General features: G+C 40.0%; 1 protein-coding gene across 1 annotated transcript in view; it reads right to left on the bottom strand.

Moving 5' to 3' along the window:
• The window catches only part of HHIPL1 (HHIP like 1), a 169,785-nt gene that overhangs the window by 86,053 nt on the left and 60,626 nt on the right, over positions 1–23,106 (bottom strand). The window contains exons 4-6 of the mRNA XM_078660144.1: positions 21,144–21,472; positions 2,566–2,692; positions 1,078–1,223 (exon numbers count right to left, since the gene is read on the bottom strand). Coding sequence (XP_078516270.1) covers positions 1,078–1,223; positions 2,566–2,692; positions 21,144–21,472 — 602 coding nt within the window. The remainder of the gene's footprint in view (positions 1–1,077; positions 1,224–2,565; positions 2,693–21,143; positions 21,473–23,106) is intronic.

The raw sequence follows: 23,106 nt of genomic DNA, 5'->3' as shown, positions 1-23,106 counted from the left end.
TTCACTACTGCATTTTTAAAGAGTTGCTGTACTTAGTTTGGCTGAGCACATATTTTTTTTAACTGTAAACAGGGTGCAACATGTAAAAACCTCAAAAACGTGGACAATGTGAAAAAGGGATATGTTTTCAAAACAGTTAGGATTTTCGAATCACAAACTGATTCTGTTTTCTCGAACCAATGAATTTTTGTATCAAATTGATTGCCTTTATTTAAAGAATCAATTCTTTGATGTTAAGAATCGATTCTTGTTTTTTTCACAAACAGTTGTAGAAGTGTCCGTTAGTCCAGTTCAAAATCCAGTCACTTTTGCCACACTTCAGATTGTTTTTGTAAATAACCAATATGTACATAACCAATGTATATTTTTCAACAATGCAACTTGTTTTTCTTAGAACAATACTGGGGGAAAACGAGGGATACTTGTAAATCCTTGCAAACAAAATTTGAGTATGCTATTTGGTGAATTAAATGAAATATAGCAAGCTCTATATGAACGCAATGTCTAATTATTTCATAAAAATCTCTGTGGAGCAAAGCCAGTAGAACATAGGTAATACAAGAAAGATGACAAAGCAAACTATCCTTCTTTATCTCCTTGGGGAAATTGCAGTTATTATTAGCACAAGCGGCTGCCTAAGTTGCGCCCCCGAACATCATAACCAAGTACAGTTCTATGACACAATTATAAATCCCCGTTCAAGCCACTGTAATTTGCCACTACTGGAGTATTGTCAGCAATCTAAATGAGATTACGAGTGTGCAAAATGGACATACTTCCAGCGCAGCTGTACGAAGCTAACTTCGAAATTGTAAAATTGTCAAACTCACATGTAGGCAAAGTTTCAGTGAAAACGATCTTCAGGAGGGATTTTCTATATTTTATAAACTTTTTGTCTTACACTTGCTTTTAAAAAAACTTTGCAAACTTTGTAAAGTTCACAACGTTTTCGAAAATAAGCAATGTTCAGAAAAATATCAGATACAAATTTCTCACACATCGATTTGAGATGTTATCCATTTTTAATTCGACAAATAGATATCAATACATGAACATCAATGTATGAAACACAATTACCTGCCTCGTCCTCAGCAAAAGAGATGATGTACTGGTAGTAGTTATTGATAAGACCAGGAAACATGCATGTTTGTCCAACTCCCATGCAGATTTCATTATATTGCCACTCCCCAGTTTGTCGATTTTCCTTCAGTGCCATCAAACGCCTAAAGTAAAAAAGAAGCAATATTGGTTAGAGGTATGAAGCTTCTTTAACACATTGCATATTCTCGACACATGATACACCCTGAAAGCAATATCGGTGCATTTATATGTATTTGAAATAATATGCATTATTGTTTGGAAGATAAATGTACAATCTGTAGTTATCGATCTTTCAGTATACTGAAATTGTTGGAAAAGGTTGGCACCTCGAAAGGAACTCTTTGCCAGATTTTGAGGAAACTCATTCCTTATATAAGGTTCACAAACTCAGAAAAGGTTATGAAAATATATTTGATGTGGATATCCTAAACATGTGTCGGGGATCTGTACTCTGGACCAAAAATGGTTACTCTGCTTTAGACATTGTAGTTTCATTTAGACCATTTTGTTCCTCTAATATCAATTACATCCAGCTTTAACTTCATCTTAATTTACGACAGAATGAACCACAATGAAAATGGGATTACACATGCTTTTCAAAATGATTTTTAATGTAATCGACAAACATAGTTCTTTAACACTTACTTCTACTGTACATTTTGTCACACACATATGATAAGTATAAAAATTAGCAAATGCTAAAAAATAAGGGTCTTTGTAACAGATAGTTTATTCTAATGTGCATTTTATTTTCATCCACCTATAAAGCGGCCTCTACATATTTATGGGAAACAAATCTCATATGCTATAGATAAGAAATTGTCTAGGCGTAGTATTTAGTAGGAGAATGTTTGATTTGATCTTGCGCATTGCCATGCCAGAGATTAGAATTTTTTTTCTAGTTTCATGTGACAATGTAAATGGACAGACTATAGTGCAACCAGGACATAAGAAACAACTTTTACTATTACTAAATCCGCAGCAAAGAGAATGCAGGTAAAATTCTGTTGGCATTTCATTATCAAAAAACAGCTGCAGTTTGTAGGTATTCACCAACATTCTGCAAGTAGTTTCCCACTCCGAATATGCTCAGAGGAAACATATTTCCCCAGAGAAGAAGGAGTTTTTTAAAGTACAAATGCACAGTTGTGTCACATTCCTTCAGGCAGAAATCTAAATTTGTGCAGTTATACATGGGAGTACTCCTGGGAATCTGCAAGAATAGCAGGGACCCAGGTGTCTTCTTTTAATTCATTGTGAAGTTCTAAACAGTTGAAATTAAGCCTAAATGTATATATACAGACAAAGAAATACATTTTTGTCTTTTTCCAGGAGAACTTTGTAAACCAAACCCAAAATACTTATTCTGTCCGAGAGCAAAACCAAAATGAATGACATCCAAATCCCTTTAAGACACAGTTAACTGGAATACAATTCAGTAAATGGTCAAATCGTTGTCCTTACCCACTCATGAAATCACCAAATATGTAGAGCCCATTTAAATTTGGAAACTCACAACCTCTATAGATGTACCCTCCTGTGACAGACTTTCCATGTTTGTGAGGATAAGCATAAATTGGAAGTACGTCACCTGTGAGAGGGAAAACAACACTAGCATTAAAATTACAATTAGAATTAGTGATTCTTTTGTATCACTCTCATTCTTTTGTATGTACAATTTTTCCAAGTGTTAAAACAGGCACAGAAGTCCCGAGAACGAACATTTGAACATGTTCTTGACGTGCTGGGACAAATCTACGTGCATATCAGTGACATTTGTTCTGGCTTTTCAGCAACATAGTCTCACTTTCAGGATTTTCTAATGCAAAACAATAGAGAATGCAGAGAAGGTCACCCCACTCGGCTTTCCAGTGTGATGAAAGTGCATTCGCAGCATTTACGGATACACTTTTATCATGGCGACCCCAGCTGGGGAGATGCAGGAAGTCTAAATATGGCGGATATTCCTCTGCCAGAGGACTGAAAAACATGGCCACTCCTGATCTGCCGGACTGATGGTGCAGCATACAAATATATCGCCCTCTACATGTATATTCAATTAATCAATCAGGTGACCTGTAAAGTGCAACTACTCACCCATATGGGTCTCAAGGGGCTTGAGGGGGAGGAGGGACTGCTGATTTGTCAAAAGGCACTGTGGTTCAGTCGGAGAGCCAGGTCTTGAGGCCCGTCCTGAATTGAGGCAGTGATGGTGATTGCCTGGAGGTGGAGAGGCAGGGTGTTCGAAGTCCTTGCTGCAAGATAGGAGCAGGATCTTCCTCCTGCCGTAGTCTTGCGGATATATGGGATGACGACCAGGGCCAGTTGGGTGGAGCGGAGGTCTCTGGTAGGTGCGTGAGGTATGCAGGTCCCTTGTTGTGTAGGGCTTTGTAGGCGTGTGTGAGGAGATTGAAGATGATTCTTTTGTTAAATGGGAGCCAGTGGCGGTCTCTCAGGTAGCCCGTTATGTGGCTGTGGAAGGGGATATTGAGGATGAGTCTAGAAGAGGCATTCTGAATGTTCTGAAGTTTCTTGAGGAGGTTCTGGGTGTAGTCGGCATAGAGTGTGTTGCCGTAGTCAAGTGTGTTGCTGATAAGAGCATGGGTGACCGTCTTTCTGGACTCAGTGGGGGTCCACTTGAAGATCTTTTGGAGCAGGCATAGCGTGTGGAAGCAGGGTGATGAGACGGTGTTGATATGGTGGTTCATGGTGAGCGAGGAGTCCTGGATGATGCCGACGTTTCGTGCGTGGTCTGTGGGTGGAGGCGGAGGGGGTGGAGCCCAGGATGAGGACTTCGATCTTCTCTGAGTTCAGTTTGAGGCAGCTCTCCTTCATGCAGGTGGCAACAGCCTTCGTCCTGTTGTGCGAGTAGTTTTTGGAAACTGTGTGTTAGTTGGGAGTGAGAGAATCCGCTGGGTGTCGTAGGCCTACAAGATTGAGTCTGTGGTATATTGATAGCTCATTTTTACAAAGTGATATTTTGTGAAATCTGAATTGATAGACATATTACAGATATAGAACTTTTCTCTCTGGATGAATGCATACCTTTACCCAATCTGGAGACACTGAAAAACAAGCAGTGGCAAATCCAATAGGTCTAGCTATGACGTGCTAATGCTTTGAAACAGCATTTGTGACAATATTTGCCTGCATCGGTTTAAACCTATTGGCTTTGGCAAAAAAAGTTTTTGCATAGAAACATTAAAGAGGAATAACAATGAATATAGCCTTAGAGCCCGACACAGTGGGCTCCACCGGCCATTAAAGTCCCGCTCCAGCGTTATAGGTCCAAGCCGAAGGCGAAGACCTTTAACAAGGTAGAGGGCATTTAATGGGCTCTAAGGCTATAAGAACATTCCACCCCTAGAGGGCAGAATGTTCTAAATAGTAAAACAAAGTCCTCACAGAGCCCAAGGGGGTTGAAATTCCCTTGGGGTGCGTGAGGTCTTTATTCAAACAGTGGAATGTTTATTCTTCGGGCTTCTACCAGCCATTAGAAGTCCAGAGCACTCCATTGCCTTCAATGGAGCGCTCAACATTCCAATGTTCTAATAAAAGACTGATGTAGAAAACTATTTATACTGGGAAAAACAATGGGAAATAAACACACATGTAAAATCAATAGGAAAGATACAGAGGAAAGAAGAAAAGAGGAAGACAGACAAGGAAAAACAGGCACTCAAGTATTGTCTTAAATATTACAAAAAGCCAGCTGCTGAGAATAAAAAAATATATATATTCCTCTCTGAGATAAACAATTTAGTATGTGATGAGTCAATGTACTTGTAGATTTAAAATAGTCCATCATGAACTACACACACTCCATAGAATGATACACAAATCAGCCAATAGCACAATATGAAAGAAAAATATTTCTCTAGGCCAATTTTATGTGTATTTTAGTAACAACGCATGGACAGACAGCTGCACTGTCATGTTAGTTCTAAAAAGGGCTACCCATGACAACCCAAACATTACGTAATTAGCTAGATATGATTTAAAGAAATACATTGAAAATGTATAAACATTATATGAAACAGAACGAAAATAGTCATGAGACCATTGGAGGAGAAAAACATGTCTCAGACCAAGCAAAACATATTGTTAAGATTAAAGCTAGGGCTAATCCAATAGCCATAGGGTTAAAGTAAAAATAGACAATTGATTATGTTATTGTGACATGACTGAAATTTAAATGATTGAATTTGTATCTTCAAAATGCAATCATTTTCTAAATTGCTTCCTAACAATAATTACAGCAAATACGATTTGAAATCCAAATGTCCACAAGGATATATATTTAATGCAGTAGTGTGGAAAGTGTGCCATGGGCCATGTTTCAAACAAGGACTAGGGGCTCTCCTGTCCATTCTTCGGATATTAAAATACAGGTATAATTTGGAGTTTAGATGGTGACTAGGATCCGCGCCGCGGCCAAGGGGTTAAGATGCCACCAAGTTGTATTACATTTCTTAATTTCAAGTTTAAAGTGGCTTTACTTCTGAGACTTTCTTCACCTCCTTTCAGTATTAGAGAAGATAAGTGGGTCGTCAGTAATAAAAAAGACCTGAAGGTAGTGCAGGACACTTTAAATTTAACTCTATATCGGAATCCACTTTAGCCCACAATGATAATATTGTAATTCATAGGGCTAGATTTGGACTGAATTGGCTGAGAGACTTTTGATAGCCATGTTTGGTTGAAGTTACAATTATGTAGTCTTGGTAGAAGAATGAACTCTGTATATTCTGGGATGAGCTGGATAAAGTCTTCGGACATCTGGCTATAAAAGTTTGCTTGGCAAGGTGATAGTTTGAGTATATCTCTCATTGAGATTTTTATTTCTCAGTTGTACATCGTTCAAAATGCTACTGCTTCCCTTTTACTTAATCTCCCTGGCCATGTATTAGTTTCCAATCTTGTTCGTAGCCTGCATTGCCTACCATTTCCTACGTGCTCTATGTTCAAGGCAATGTGTATCTATCGGTCATGGGCCATCCAGGATATCTCCAGAAAAGGCTTCTTAATTATCATCCTGCTTATGCTCTCTGTTTCTTCTATCTGCACTTGTTGAGCATTCCCAGAATCCGAAGTGCCAGATATGGTGGTCAAGCTAAGTCCTAAATTCTGAAACTCCCTTTCTCTTCCCATCCTGCCTCAACACAACTTCCTTATGTTCCATACATCTTCAAACACTTTCCTGTTTTCTGCATAAATTCCCTTCATTGTTTTTGGTTGGACAAGTTACTCTGATGAGGTTTAATGCCAGGACACACTTTAGGGTAATAGTGTGCTCTATACAATTGCTTTCATTTATTCATTCATTTATTCATCCATTAATTCGTTTATCCAGTCATTCCTTCAGTTATATTCATTTGTGCACCATCAGCATATTTTTGAATGGAGGCATCGGATTCAACCATTATGATTTTTAAAGTCTCAGTACCTATACGTTAAAGGGCATGGGTGCCAGAAAAGATCATTGGGGACTATGCAAGTGATAGAGATAGGATCAGAAGAGGAATATGCTTTTCTTTTCACTTGTGGTAGTTTGGGAATCGAATAAACTAACAGGGAACCCTGTCCTTATGGCACATACGTGTTACGAGGATTTAGATGAGTTTCTGATCTTTAATTGTACTGAAGAGTGCTGAGAGTTTGAGAAGGAAATTGTACGTTTCACAGTTGTCTAATGTAAGATGAATATTGCCTTGTATTTCTACGGTAGGAGTTTAAATACTAGATCCTTCACAGAACAGCTTTGACACGTTTATTTTCCACAAAAGTGCTGAGTTGGTCACATATGCATTTATACACAACTTTATCAAGGCAGGTGAGGTTTCTGATAAATCGCTAGCTGTAGAGTTGATTTGAATTAGCGCAAAATAATTTTACAACCAGGGCAATCAGGCTTAATTTTAGACAGTCAAAGAAGTAAAGATAACTTGACTTGCTGGAACTACAGTTTACTGAAAAAATGAAAATTATTCTTGATTATTGAGGCTAGAATGGCATTGTCAGAGTATAATACTTCCTCCATGTCAAGTGTTGGTCTGCGTTCTTCAGAAATATTGGGACAAGGATTGGTGAGAAATAAGAATAAGGTGTCTTGTGACAGGTTTAACACTAGTAATTGATTGCCTTCTTGATGGAGGAAATTTTGCTGCTGAAAATCTTTAGGCAATTTTGTTGTTTGGCATCCGGTTTATTTCTCTTATTTTTGTTTCGTATTGAGTATGACAAGCTTTTTGGGCTTATAGAGGGTGTTTTGTATCCTCGTTGGCAGAGAAAAGGCTTTTGCTGTGATAATGTTGCGGTTGAATTTTTCTCTGATAGCTTTTAAGGCTCATAGAAGTTATATTTATTTGATCTTCATATTCTTTCTCATTTACAGAGGGTTTTCTCTTTAGCGCACTAGTACATTTCAAAACCAAGAGTTAATGATCCAGGTTGTAGTTTTGGTTGGTTTAAGTGGGGGATTTTGTCAAGTGAGGTAGAGCTCTCTTAGAAGTGTTTGTGAAAGTTTGTATACACATCTGGGTGACCTTGAGTTTAAGAAGAGGCAGAAAAAAGTGGCTGAACTAGTGCTCTGTCTGTAACAGATGTGGTTATATGCTCTTTTTACTACTGTTTTAATATTTGGTAAAGTGTTTTTATGTTTGTAGGTATTGTTCGGAATAAGGAAACCAGACCAATGCCCATATATAGGCTTGTTACAATTAACTTTGTTTTGATTGGTAAATCCAAGGTCTATGTGTAGGGCGTGAATAGGGCTCCCGGTTTTATGGTATTTATTTTTATAACACTTTTATCTGTATTTATCTATATTTATTTTTGGGCCATCTTATTGGCATTTTAACCAACTTTATTTTGTGTTTTGAGAATAAATGGAGGCATATAATGGTATATTTCAATATTTATTTAACAGTGAAACATGCACTTATACTTTAAGGCTTTTTAGATTTTAGCAAATGAAGCAGCCAAATATAACATACCACTACGCACACATGTAAATATTAGCATTTCCATACAAATAAATGTTAACATATACTTATATTTAGGGAAATCCTATCATGTTTTTTTTAACTCTCAATGCTGTGTATCTGCTCAGCTGTTGGCCTAGAAGTCATGAAGGACAGCATGGAAAGTCAGTCACAAGAAGCACAATTTTCTGCATTTTTCCACTTTTAAAAATAAATACAGACAGGAAACATTGTTTTCTTCTGTATTTATCTGTAAAATCAGTAAAAACGGAAAACTGTGAGCCTTATGCATGATTTGAGTGCTGCTGGTAGACAATGTTTAGGGGTACTTTCTGGAAGGAGCAGAATAGGCTGTCATAGAGTTCCTCCAAATTAGGATGAAAATTCCCAACATATGCATTTTGGGACGAGATTGTTTGTTGTGAAATAATGTATTCAGATTCTTCACAGGTTGGTAACTTGGGCGGACAAAAGCAACTTCTTATCTGAAATACAATATGGTTTTCGCCCTGGCCGGTCTACTGTAGAGAAGCGTTTGAACTAATATCTTCTGAAAAAATACACTGTGGCTCGTTCATGTCCGATATATTTAGCCTTCATGGACCTGTCCTCAGCCTTTGACTGTGTGAACAGGTCCACGTTATGGCAGTTGATGGTATCCATTGGAATTGATAAAAACATCATTTGGTTCTTGAGGGACCTTCACTGAGATTCTAGGGCGGTTGTTCGCTATTCTAAGGACCTGAAAGTATCCCGTCAGTTTAACATCAGGAGGGGGTGGGGCAGGGGTGCATTCTTGCTCCCTTATTTTTCAATATATACATCAACTCCCTAGAAAAGGCCCTTCTAGTAACCAAAGCTGACAGTCCCCAGGTAGGCAAGCGTAGCATGCCAGGCCTCTTATATGCGGACGAAGCAATCCTCCTGGTGAGGACTGCAAGAGGCTTATAACTTCTCCTAAACTCTTTTGCCTCTTTTATGGAGGAGCTGGACCTGTCGGCGAACCACTCTAAATCATATATTATGCAGGTGGGCCCCAGAAAGGCTAAGGCTAAGCAGCACATCTTTAAACCAGGAAGTTCTTTAATACCCAAGACAAATGTTTTCTCCTATCTGGGAACAGTGTTTGATCACTAACTGAGCTGGAGCCCCATGCGTAACCGAAAGGAAGGGGAGCTAGTGAAAGCTTCAGCTGCTGTTTTTTAATTTTTCCAGCAGAGTAGGAGGGAAGCCAATGGGGCCCATGCTGAAGATCTACCAAGCTAAATGTATTTCAAAGATCAGTTATGGAAGCAAGATATGGGGTCATATCGTGCTTGGAGCCCTGTAGAGCACCGAAAACTACTTTTTGTAAAGAACCCTTTCTGTCCCGCAAGGCACCCCATCTTATGTTGATGTATGTTATGCATGAGGAATTGGGGATGCCTTATCTCCCTGACGACTTGGATTTTCGACCTCTGGCCTTGTGGTTTAAAATATGGGCTAAGCAAGAGAGCATACTTAGCAAAGAAGTCCTATGGACAGTCTCTATCTTGATCACTTTTCACGTATTTGATGGCTCCAGTATTTAAAAGTAGGCCTTGCCAGAATAGGAAGAGCTGATCTCTTTACGAATCCTGAGGGAATTGGTAAAAGGGACCTCATTTGGGCCAAGGAGTCTTTCTTAAGAATGCGACACAGTTAAAGAGAAGGAAACGAGCTGTGTAAGCCCAGTGTGCGCAAGTACGTTGTACTGAAAACAGTGCCTTCACGGAACCTTATCTTCTAGGGCTAAAAAGCATACACAATCGTTTTCTTTTGACGAGGTTCCGACTTGGCTTTTTCCACTACTTACTGGCATACCCTGATGGTTCTCACAGAGGTCAGTGCCTCAAGCCCTGTGGCTGCGATGGACAATCTCCTCAGGACATGATGCACTTTTTAATGTTCTGCAGTTTTTATGCTGTTCCCGGAAGGTTATTTATAATCCCTATCTTAAAAAAAAGGGCTATAGGAGGATAAGACCAGCTTTTATTTTCTTACAACTTCATTTCAATGATACCGTTTTGTACACTCTAAATTATTTTTTACGGTTCGCCATCAGACAAAGGACAAATTGTAAATAATGTCTGTATTATAATTTATGTTTTTTACATGTGTATAGTTTACCTGGATTATATAACACTCGTCAATTTGTAGTCTGTTTTATGGTATAACATAGACCGTATGACTTTTATGGTTTTATCCTTAAAGCCGAATAAAGTTTTATTATTGATATTGATATTCAGAGGATTCATCAAGTTAGCTTTTCTTTTAACTTGGTGCAGGGGGTACAAGCTGTGAAAGTAGATGATCTTCTCACGTGAAGGGTTCCAAGTGACTTTAGAATTTAGAAGAGGTAGTCGTAAGTACAATCAAGGATAATCAAATACAGAAGAAGGTGCCTTTGAAAATACACCTCATTAACTGTTCTCAATTTGATCACCCAACAAATCAGCCAAGAGATGCTCCAAATGCCAAACAATGTAAATTATCCACAACAGTTTAAAGGGTGGGATTGAGCCTCGGACAGATGGATAGTACAGCGTGGAGCATTATTCATATAGCTTTTTTCTAGACCTACTGAGCCAGTAGTGAATATCTGCATTTTTGTTTTGTCTTATTTTATTTCAAGGTTCAAGTATAAATAAATGTATATAGTCATGTTTTATAAAATACAAGGTTTGAATTCTGTTTTGTGTCTGTTCATGTTGAAAAACATCATGAACGTATTTGACATCTGATTGGGTATTAAACTGTATATAGTTCTGTCCAAATATGTGCTTGGCTTCTCCCCAATAAAATAAAGTGGTGAAGTTACATACAACGATTCATTCTCTTTTTTTATTTAGTAACTCAGACCTTGTAACCATATATCCAGCTGACTAAGGGGTAGGCACTGCACTACTGCCTTTGGTACACTCCTGTGGCTGTGGCTATTGCATTTGCTGCTGTGAAAATCAATTTTAGTGAACAAAACTGCACAAAAGGCAAAGTAGAAAAAGGTACAATTGCCCGGTCTGGTTGAATTTAGCAATCACAGAATAATCTTAAGCCAAAACATCTTAAAATGCTAATGATTGACAATAAATTGAGCCTGTGGTGCATTCAACATTCAAATGCACAAGCTGTTACTTTGTTCAGGTCACATAGTAAAATAAAACTGTCATCAGGGTTTACTTCATTAACAATTAATTGAAAAATACTTTTAGGTTAACATACTAACAGCCAGCATTCCAAAGTTATTGCTTCTATGCACAGCTCAAAATCACTGGAGAGATTTAAAATGCAATTCAACTTCAAATGGCTGGATCACATTGACGAGCGCTAAAGCATTCCTTAATTTAATGGCATTCAGAGGCTAACAAAGGCACAACTCAGAGCAGCATCTTTAAAGAAAAACAGAACTTAGGATCTAGAACATTTATTCAATTAAGACTCTCTTCTTTCAACTCACTTTCACTTTCGAATACTGCTCTTTGGCCTCCCTACTTGCTTTGTCTGCTGAGTGACTGTGTAGTCAGGGGGTGTATAGTCTGACAAAATCTGATGGTTTTTCTTTAATGGAGTTTAGAGGGAAATGTTGTGTGTAAAGTAAGGTGTGAGGCTTTCCAGTATATGGACATTAATTAGATTTAATTTTCAGGAAGGTGTTTGTCATTTTGGGATTTTTTCAATTCTGGGAAAACCAAAAACAAAAAAAAACCTTATGTGACGGTTCATCACAGTAGCACAATTAGCCCCTAGTGAGCCATTTACAGATAGTTGCACGATATGTAGTATGTATGCATCTACCAGTCCTTTCTTCCTGTGCTGATAGTAGCATTAGTGAGGAAGGTTGCATTCATTGTGAACAGATTTGGCAGTCACAGGACTCAGCATCATAAGGTGCCTGAGACGTCGTCACACAACACTGCAACAAAATCCAACCAGATTTTGACAACAATATAGATTGGGGATTGCTCCATTTATTGAAAGTAGAGCAACGTTATAAACACTTACATGAAGGAACACAAGTGACAGCTAACTACTGAACGGCTGTCAAATGAAAATCCTTGCAACAAAACGGAGACAAATTAAAACTTATATAAGTGAATACAAGTTCAAATGAGGAAAATTAATGTATACCGTCAATATACAGAGGATAGCAAAATTAGAATCACAAGAAAATGTGTTGATTGGCAATATCGCTCGGGAAGAGGAGCTGTGGTGCCTTGTGAACAGAGAAATAAAGGCCTCCATTAAGGACAATTGAAGGAAGGAAAAGACGTGAACCATCTCAGGAAGAGTTTTTTTCAGATGGTGAGTAGATGAATGGGAAAAGGAAACACATCTTGGAAACCGAAAGGAGGAAAATATTTAATTTCAGATTCCAGAAGGAATGAAAGACATCTCTTCCTGGATAAGCAGCAGCCGCCTTAAGCTCAACTCAGAGAAGACAGAAGTCCTCGTCCTTGGGCCCACCCTCCACACAGAACAACACCTGGTGGCCCACCGCCCTCAGTGACCCCCACCACTCCAACGGACCACGCTGGCAACCTAGGCATCATACTCGACTCATCCCTCAGCATGACCCGATAGGTCAACGCCGTCCTCTCCGCATGTTTCAGCACCCTCTGCATCCTCCGCAAGACCTTCAAATGGATCCCCCCTCGAGAATCCAGAAAGACTGTCACCCACGCACTCATAACCAGCAAACTGGACTACGGAAACACCCTCTTCCCCGGAATCAACAAAACCCTGCTCCAAAAACTTCAAGCTACTCACTCACGCCTACAAATCCCTCCACAACATCGGACCCCAGTACCTCAACAAAAAGAGACTCCTTTCACGCAACAAAGAGAACACTTCGCTCTGCTGACCTCACCCTGGCCAATACCCCATGCATCCGCAGAGCCAGAATGGGTGGAAAAGCCTAGTCCTACATCGAGGCAAAAACCAGGAACGAGATCCCGCTCAGCATCAAATATTCCCCCACTCTGAATATAGAAAGTATAATGGAATTTAGAAGGTGGTTGTGGATTTGCTCAGAAAGGGTGCCTGTCAATGGATGTGGATGTCCAGGAGGCAGATGCTCTGAGTTTAGTAAATATAATTAAAAGGTTGTATAAGTGTGGTTTATCATACCGGACCAGTTACTGCTAAGGTGGAGCAGTTTCAGTAGGACATTTAATGAAGCATGGAAAAGGAATTGGGAGTGATTCATTAGTCTGTAGAATCACAAATGGTATTTGGGTAAAGAGACCTCCAAGAGCAAAGTTCAGTTCAATGTGGAATGTGGTGATCATATTCAATGTGATTAATGGGTCGTCTGAAAATAGATATCAAAACATAAAACAACTGACAGGGAAATTGGCAACACTATTAAGTGTGATTATGTTCAGGAGAGTATATAATGTGCGAGAGTTAGAGGTGAGTAACAGATTTTATGTTCTGGATGGGTAATGTTTTGAGATGACAAAAATAATCAAAATTTTAGGGAAAAAAAAAATGGAATTGGGTAAAATGCTTACAAGTGGATGAGGAGTGTTTTTCTGAGTTCAGACCAACAAGCGAGTTGCAGTTGTTTATCTCTTATGAAAAGCTCTATAAAGCTGTTCCTACTCCAAGGGTGTCGAAGGGAGTATTAAGTGGTCATGTCATATTTTGGTGCATATTCTATTGGTACGCAATGTAAGTAAAGTGTTATTGACTGGAGAAAGGAAGGTTGCATGACATTATGAATTATGCTGATTGGTCAAATGCAAGTGTTTTTGAAAGGTTTAATTTGAGGAGGCTAGAGCTTGTCATTTAAGCATCATAGAGGGGCTTCCAACATGCAGAGCATGTTAAGCGTTATGCCAACCTCCACACAACTCCACATTCAAGTGCCTGGTATTAATTTGTTATTATTAATTCATTGAGTGATGATGTAGATTAAATTGAAATATATTTGTGTCAGCTGTGTTAAGTTGTGAAAAACAAAAAAGAAAAGAAAGACTTGTGAGGGGGAGAGATTACTTTTTTTAATGTAATTAAATGTATTAATGTTTGAATTATATCAGGTTAGGGTAAGGACAATTACAATTGAATAATGGATTGGCGAGGTTGTGACAGAGAAGGAGCTTCACTGAGAATGAGAATTGATTAAGACGATGCTAAGCTGGTCTCGGAGCAATTCAGTTGGAAGGAAGAGAGTCTTAACAGAAGAAAAATCTTAGTATTAGGGTTTTAGGTTCTAAATTCAGTTTTCCGATTGCTGCTGTGAGGTATGGCATAATTAAGAGTAATGCATAGTGTTAGCCTCCATGTGTTTAATAAAATTTTCACTGTAAAGAGTGAACTATAAATATGCATGCTTAATTTCCTGTAGAAAAAACAGTGTCATTTTAATGTACGATCCCAAAGGCCATTCTAATCAATATTGATGCCATACTTTTTTTCTAGTGGGCAGAAATAATCCAGACAATCACAGCATTTCAGATTGGAACTGCCAATGTGGCAGCACAACGTTTCACGTGACACTACTTTTGATGTGGGACAAACGGGTTTATCTTATGCATTAAGTCTTTCTACCAGACACAACATATTGGTAATTATGTATCTCCTTCAGTAAAAGAGGAATTGAGTCCCAGGGAAATTCTGCAGTATGATGCTGTATAGGAAAATGGCATGATGTCTTTGCTAGAAGTGTTTTAACAATCTGTTATCTTTTGGCCCATATCTTTGAAAAAACATGATGCGGTTTGCACCATCAGGGACTACAGCATTAAAAAGATAACTGTTAGAAATTGGGTTTATGGCTGACTGGTGTATGAGCCCTAGTCAACCAGCAACCACAATCCTAGTCAGGGTAAGAAGCAGGTAAACCCTAAATTAACCTGAGCTCACCATTGGTAGCTTGGCACAGATCAGTCAAGCTTAACTTTAGAAGAAATGTGTAAAGTATTTGTGCAACACTTCAAACAGTACAACAGTGAAAACACCACACAAAAGGATTCCACACCAGGTTAGAACAATAGACCAAACCGACAAAATCCAATAGGTAGAACGTGAGATACTGACTTTACATTTTTTTAGGTAAAATAAGCACCAAGAAGCAAAAAAGTGCTATTTGGGATATCTGGTCAAACCGGACCGGATCAAAATCAAATGTTCAGGCCGACTGTGATAGAGCGCATGCTAGCTACAGGGACTCAGTTAAGCCTGCTGTACCAAAGTAATCCTGGTTGCAGAGCACTCACGTAGATCCGCGCTGAAGGTGCGTCAACCAGCCACGACAAAGCATTGGTTCCAAAATGCAGAGACACTGGCTGTGAGGTCCTGATGCATGAACGCCAAGGATTCTGTCAACGGGGCTTGCGATGTGAAGTCTGGTGTCTAGGATACGAGGCGCAGCAGGGGCGATGCGTTGGTTCTGATAACCGGGAAGCTGGGATACGGAGATCTGGTGTCATCGTCGAGGCTGCTGTCAAGAAAGGATGCGAGGAGCTTGCACCAGGCAAAGCGTCTCAGAGCGGAGGTTCTGAGGTCGATGCATTGGTCTAAGATTGAGACGGGTACAATCCACGCAACAGCGGCGATGCATCAGTTCTGCTCAAAGATGCGCTGCGCAGCCAAGGAGATGTGTCGTTTTGCTCGGGAATGCGTAGCTCAGCAGAAGATGAGTCTGTTCCACTGGTGATACACCTTAGATCCACTTCCGAGGGGCGAGAACTGGGGTGGCACCACTTGGCAGAGCAGGACCACAGATGGCAGAGCCAAGGTGCAGAAGCAGGTTGATTGGAAGTCTTTTACGTCCCTCTCACACAGGCAGGAGTGCAGCAGGCCAGCACAGCAAATCTGGAGTCCAACAAAGCACCAGTTCAGCAGAGTGGCAGTCCTTTCAGCAGCACAGCAGTCTTTCTTCCTTGCAGAGTCTTCATGGGTCCAGAAGTGTACTGAAGTGGTGTTGTCAGAGGTCCAGAAGGTATACCCAGTTGTGCCTTCAAATACATGCCTTTGAAGTGCACAGAGGTCCTCCCTTCCTGTCCTGGCTCCAGACTCACATGATGCAGCCCTTTGTGTGGGGAAAGGACAGAGTCTATTAAGGTGCAAGGGAGGCTTGGACAAGCTCCTCCCTCCCATTCAGCCAGGATGGCGCGTCAAGGGTGAATACACAGAACCCAACTGTCAACCATCCCAGACATGTGATCAGATACAAGTAACAGGAACTAAAAGGCTAAAGTAAGAAAATGCCAACTTTCTAAAAGTGACATTTTCAGAATAGCATTTTAAAATCCGACTTCACCACAAGTTTGGCTTTTAAATTGTGATTCCAGATACACCAAAATCGAAAACTCTATCGCTTCACAATGGGGAATTAAACCTATGAAATGTAATAAGGTAATCCCCATGCTATCCAATGGAAGGGATAGGCCTTGCAATAGTGAAAAACATATTTAAGGGTCTTTCACTTCCAGGACATGTACAATTCAAAGGTACATGTGCTGCCGTTTAGATTCATTGCACCCTGCCTCTGGGTTATCCAGGGCCTACATTAGGGGTGACTTATATTTATACAAATGGAAGATTTGGACATGGCAAAAGGTTTATTTTGCCAGGCAGATATGGTAGTGTAAAATGCACCCAAAGGCTCTACAATGGCAGGCCTGAGACATGGTTAAGAGCTCCTATGTGGGGGGTGTGGGAGGGGGGTCACAACCAGTGCAACAGACCCAGTAGTATCATTTAATGTATAGGCCTGGGCACTGGGTGTAACAATCAAATAGGGACGTATAAGTAAATTAAATATGCCCATTGGGGATGACCCAATGTCACCATGTTAAGGGGAGAGAGCCCAAGCACTTTGGCACTGGTTAGCAGTGGTGAAGTGCACAGAGTCCTAATACCTGCAGAAACGATGTCAGAAAAAGTGAAAAAAAAGACCACCCTAAGGCTGTCAGGTCTAACAATAATCATGTGAGTAATACCTTCTATTGTCACTCCACTCATAAAACAAGTTTTAGAGTGGCCCATGAGATGTATCTTTAGACATGTGACCATTTTCGGCAAGAACATTCAAAGTAAGAGTTTCCTCAAGGAGATACAGTCATTTTTTCAACATTTCTCTTCCCGACTTGGAGCTGCCATTCAATAACATCCTAAAGGTGCTACGGAAACTTTGATCCCAAAAAGTAAGAACTTAACCAGTCAATACAAATGAGCGTCCTTCTTAGTCCTCAAATATGGGTGCCTCAGGAAAGGAGATGTATTCAGCTCATCTAGAACATCCCATTGCCCCAGAGATTGGAATTCAGATTAGGGGCCTAAATGAAGAAAATATGGATAGAGTAGTTACCACTGTACGGAAGGGGGGTCTGAGTTCCAATGAAGGTTTGTTGTAATCTACATAGACCAACATTTCCACAATTAACTCTTCCTTCTAGTGAGGCACTTTAGCTGCACTCACGTGCAGACACATGCAGATACATGTATGCACACAGTGGTGGCTGCTATGGAGCTGTGGTGGTGGACAGGCGAGGGACAGGCGGGAGGGGGGGTTTTAAAAAAAAATAAGAAAATTGCACTTACCTGACCGCCGCCTTTCCTCTGTTTTTCTTCCATCAACGTCAGGAACAGGAAGCACCCAGGCTCCCAGTCTCTGCCAGCCAATCACAATGCTGCTGACAGTCGCGTCGTGATTGGTCTGAGTGTCGTGCTTTGGCACTAAGACAGGCAGTGGGAGCCTGGGCATGTTCTCCACCCAGATTGTAAAAAAACAAGTGTGAAGAATATGCAAAGTGCGCATGACGATATGGCCAGCCCGAGACGGACGCCCAAATCGTCATGTGCACTTAAGTGCACATACGACTCCTCCCCCTGCTGGCTGACAGCCCAGCCCCGCCCCACCGCTTAAACAAAACTGGGCCAGTACCGTAAAAATAAAATGATAATAACATTATGCTATTATCATTTTATTTTTCATGTGGGGCGACACTTCTTCGCCTTAGCGGGGGAGCCGTCCCTGAATGCACATTCCCACACAGATACTTTCTCTCACTAACTCACTCATCACTCACTTACTTACCCACACACCGAATAAAATCTCTAGTGTCTTGGACTAGGAAGTGTCAGTTTCTGTTCCTAGAATGAAAAGCACCTACCCCCAATTGAGACGTCAAAATCGTATGTGCATGCCGTCCTCTCAGCTAAGGTGTGCACATCATGCTGTGGTGACTGACAGCCAAAAATGCAGATGTTATGTTTTGATGTATTGTGTTGTGTCGTCAAACTTGAGTAGGCTGCCATGAATTGAAACATGGACATTGCAATCAGTGTACTGTGCCTGAAAGGTGTTGAAATCCCTTGATTTGCTTCACAGATCTGTGTAGGGTTCCGTGTTTTTTGGCCACTAAAAATAAATACACTTTACTGAGGATCAACATCTGAAGAACAGCTCACCGCAATGCCTCAGAAAAATTATAGAGTAAATAAACACACTTTCTGCAAGGAACATACCCCAGCACTGTCGAACTTAATTAAGATCAGCACAGTCCTGGCCAGAATGCTGTAAACATATAAAAGCAAACAGTCCTTGACTCCTGGGAGCTAGAAGGGTAGAACGAGAGCCATAATCCACACTAAAAGTAAGAGCAGAGGAAGTGGTATCGGAGACCCAAAACGTCTTTCCCAAAATATAGATCTGTATAAAATGACTATGAGCCTACATTATCTGGAAATTTACAGCAGGACTTAAAATAGTTGTTCTGCATAGAGACAGACAGGGATCTAAATGCAGCTCTGGTATATGTTTTATTACCAATCGCATAATGCATAGAGTTTTGAATGTAGGAAGTCTGGCTTGCTTCAAAAGGATTAGGAGTGCAGATTAAGCGAGTCTACTTTCAAATTATCATTTTTAAAACTGCAAAACAAATTTGTTTTATGACTTAACTTGCCAAACATCTATATATATAAAAACCAAAGTATGTCCGTTTGTCCTTTATGCATTACTACACCATTCATCTGATCGGCATGAAACTTTGGGAAGTTATTAAGTACACTCCCGCTAAGATTTCTAGCTAAAACAAAAAATAATAAAAAAATAATAAAAAAAAAAAAAGTTGTTAAAAGTTGTTGAGTACACTCCCGCGAAGGTTTCTGGCAAAAAAAAAAAAGAAAGACTTTTTTTTAAATATCGGCCCTCCCAGCCACACAGGGCGCTCATAATCTTTCCAATACTGAACGTTTACAATTTACGGTGCGACTCGCTTTTGCAATGACCATCAACAAAGCACAAGGACAATCGCTGCAAGTGTGTGGACTAGATTTGGAGAATCCGTGCTTCTCACATGGACAACTATTTGTGGCCAGCTCACGCATCGGAAAACCTTCTGATTTATTCGTGTACGCACCAGACGGAAAAACAAAAAAATAACGTGTATCCATAAGCACTCGAATAAATAAACAGAATTAAAACAACACTTTAAAATGTTTTCCATATTAAAATTAATAAGTTTCAATAAAAATTACACAATGTAAATTGAATGTTACCATAACAAGTTTCCTTAAATTTCCTTTCTTCTGAGATTGCAGCAACGAGCGACGGGTAAGCTAGTGTTGGATAAAATGACAGAGACTTTGCAGGTAGTTCTTTAGAAAAACCCATAGTATATGGTAATACTTGGGGGTGTGCTTGAGCAAATAGGACCATTATTTCCATAAGACATCAACTCCTGTATGCCTTAAATAAAATGGATGCTGATACTCTAGACTACTTTCAGAGCTGGATGACCTCGGCACCCCTTACCAACTTTGCATGCATGTTGAATTGATGGTATAGCTCTGCTTATACATTACTTTTGCGAGGTTAACATCTGTAAGTACCTGTGGTGCAAAACTAAAGATTTAAAAACAGACTTTGAAGAGCTCTATGTGCTGCCCAGGTGTGGTTCCTCTGAACGGGTCTCGACCCATCCTGTCACTGCATTAACCTAGCCTGGAGTGCACTACTCATCCATACACCTCCTGCACACCCCTGGGGCAGGATGTTGTGTCCAGATTGGGTATATCCTGGTCTGGCTGTGAACCCTATTCTTAGATAAAAGCAACACATGTCTGACATGACATCACCCACCCATTCTTAAAGAATGATTACACTGCATCTCTGGTGCATGAGAGATTAAAACTCTGTGTCTTTCCATACATATTTTGCAATGTTCGTAAACTTGAGTAGATCTGGCTGGAACAGCATGCTGATCTAGGTGACCGTTGGATGCATCTAATTATCGGAAAAAACTGTACTGATCTCAGAATGAAGGAGGTCCTCTGACTGCAATGTGTATTTTTCTGGCAGTCTGCAGAGACATTTTATTCACCTCTGTGGGACTACTAATTTGTATTGCTCTGGTAAATTGTGAGGCCATGCTCCCTGAGGCTTTTGTATCTTTATAAGGTTTCCTGTGAAAGATTTCTCTTAATTGTTGCCTGATTAGGATTTTGATGATCAGTCGAACAGCATTAAGATGCTCTTTGCCTCAGAACTCGAGACTGGTCGTGGATTCTAAGCAGTGCACCATCAGCACATACATATAATAAACACAGTTTATGACTAAAGCGGTTTTACTGACGCTATCACCTCAGCCTATGACTGCAGAAATTAGGATCTTTAGGAATTTCGGTCCCCTACTTTTATCTGATTTCAGACTGGGTGATTTAGCAGTCTGGTCCAGGATGTGCCACAAGGATTATCATGTTTCCCAAGAGGTTGACTGGCCTTGGTTTTTCCCTGATTTTGCTGCCTGGGGTACACAAAATTTAAAGAGAAGAAAGGCTCAGCAGTAAAGGAATGAGAAAAAAATCTTACTTCCCAGCTATGTTATACATACAGGTTTATCTGTCTCAGAGAGGTGGCTCACCTCACTTTGTAGGCAAGGGCTAAAATAAGAAGTGCTAGCATATGAAGTCATGAAGATTAAATGACATTATGAAGTACTAAGAATGCTCCCCACATACAACAACTGATAAAATAAACACTGTAGCTTGAAAAACATTTAACTTCAAAGTATGATGTGTAATTACCCAGTGAAGAATTGGAACATAGCTTTTTATCGTAGCAGCTGAAGCCTTCCTTTGCTCTCCAGCCATAGTTTTTTCCTTTTTCTATAATGTCAATTTCTTCGAATTTATTCTGTCCCACGTCGCCACAGAAGAGCCGTCCTTTACCTTCCTTGGTGATGGGGTCACCCCTATCAAACGAGCAGCGCCACATGTTTCTAACACCGTAAGCATAGACCTCAGGCCTAGCTGAGACATCATTGACAAATGGGTTGTCAGGTGGAATTCTATAAAGTGGTCCTTGGTTATTATTGTCAACATCAATCCGCAGCACCTTGCCTAATAAAGCTGACCTGTCAGTGGTGAAAGAGAGAGCAAATAAGCAGACGTCTAATAAACATAAATTTGTACCAAACAAACATATTTTCTCCTATCCACTCAATTCAAAGTAACAATCTTAAAGTGCTGACTAGGCAAACTTTCACATATGGCTCTTAAAATGCACATTTCCGTTCCCTTGCTTAGAAACATCACATTTTAGTTTGAAAACAATATAAAGAAAAAACATGAGTATAAGAAACAAAATAAATATAATTTCAGTGGAAAAATGACAATTTACTGGGAATAGGAACCACTCAGCAAACCTTAATTTAGAGGATTTTTTTTTAAACTTAGAAAGAAGCATATTGTTTCACAGTCATTTTGGGGTTTCGCCTGCACAGAGCTTGTGCAGTGCTTGTGAAATCTATTGTATTTAATATAAATCCTAACAAGCAGCTTACAACCCGCCCTTACTTTTCATTTGTTTGTGAGCTTGCCACTTATGTTTTCTCCGTTTCTTTTGGCTGTAGCATACTATTTCCAGTTGCTCTTCGTGTGTTCTTATCAGTGGCCCAAGGCCCAAGTACTCCTTTTCATCTGCCAAACTTCTTGGATATTGTGAGCAAGCGTGTGCGAACCCTAATGAACGCTTACATACTTTTGTCGAACTTCTTTGCTATTGTGAGCAATCTCTGGGCTGCAGTGTGACTAGAGGGCAACGGGGGAATTCTTGCAGTTTCTTTGTCGTTAGGTGAAGCAAACGGTGCTACTGTGGAGGCTGCTCTCTTGTTGCCAACAAATTGCTTGTGGTCGTTAAGCAGTTGTAACGGACAACAGTGGCTCTAGCAATCATAGAAAACACGAGCACCAAGAAGCTTGGCATAGTCTGGGGATTTCTGCTTATTTTTCAAGTGCAGAAGTTTCTGTTTGGAGGCTTAATTGCTGAGTGAAAAGTTTTCAATCACCTTCCGATCCGGTGTCTTTCATTTGTTTGACTTCTTTCTCTATCCTTCATCCATTTATCTACGCTTCCATCCAGCCGACCCACATTTCTACTTATTCATCCATCCGTTCATTCATCTCTGCAGTATTTCCTGTGCTGCTTGCCTATATCACTTAGATTTTAAAGTTGAACCTAGCACATTACCTTTGATTTTCGGTTGGAAACGCTGACATGGTTGCAGGAGTTGCAACTCCTGCACCCATAAAGAGACCAGTAATGATATGATGAAAGCCTCTTTGCTATAACTCCCTGTGCGCCACCACTGAATTTTAGAGCCAGCGTGAGTTCCCTTAGCCAAGGGGACCTGCATAATTCCATGAAGATTACACTGCAGCCGTGGCTTCCTCACTTCCAAACTATACAAATTATATTATCTCTTTCTGCCTCTGCCCCCTTGCCTGCAAAAGCCTGAGGGAAAGACTCATATTTAACATGAACTATTTTAAAATATCTTGAATATAAAGGAGATGAGTCAGAATGGAATTTAAATTTGGAGTTCAAAGTTGACCTGTTTCAACACAAGTAGAGATCTAATGTAAAATAAGATCTGTCAGGAAGTGTGGACACACATGCACATGCACATTTAGGATTGTGTATAAATACTTTTGGCAAAGGCTATGTTTGGAAGTGGTGTGACTGGGGTCGGCTTGTAGGTTGGAGAGG

This window comes from Lissotriton helveticus, chromosome 9 (genome assembly GCF_964261635.1).
Source record: "Lissotriton helveticus chromosome 9, aLisHel1.1, whole genome shotgun sequence".
Taxonomy (NCBI): domain Eukaryota; kingdom Metazoa; phylum Chordata; class Amphibia; order Caudata; family Salamandridae; genus Lissotriton; species Lissotriton helveticus.
Note: the sequence above shows the minus strand (reverse complement) of the source record. Positions and strands in the feature narration are given on the sequence as shown.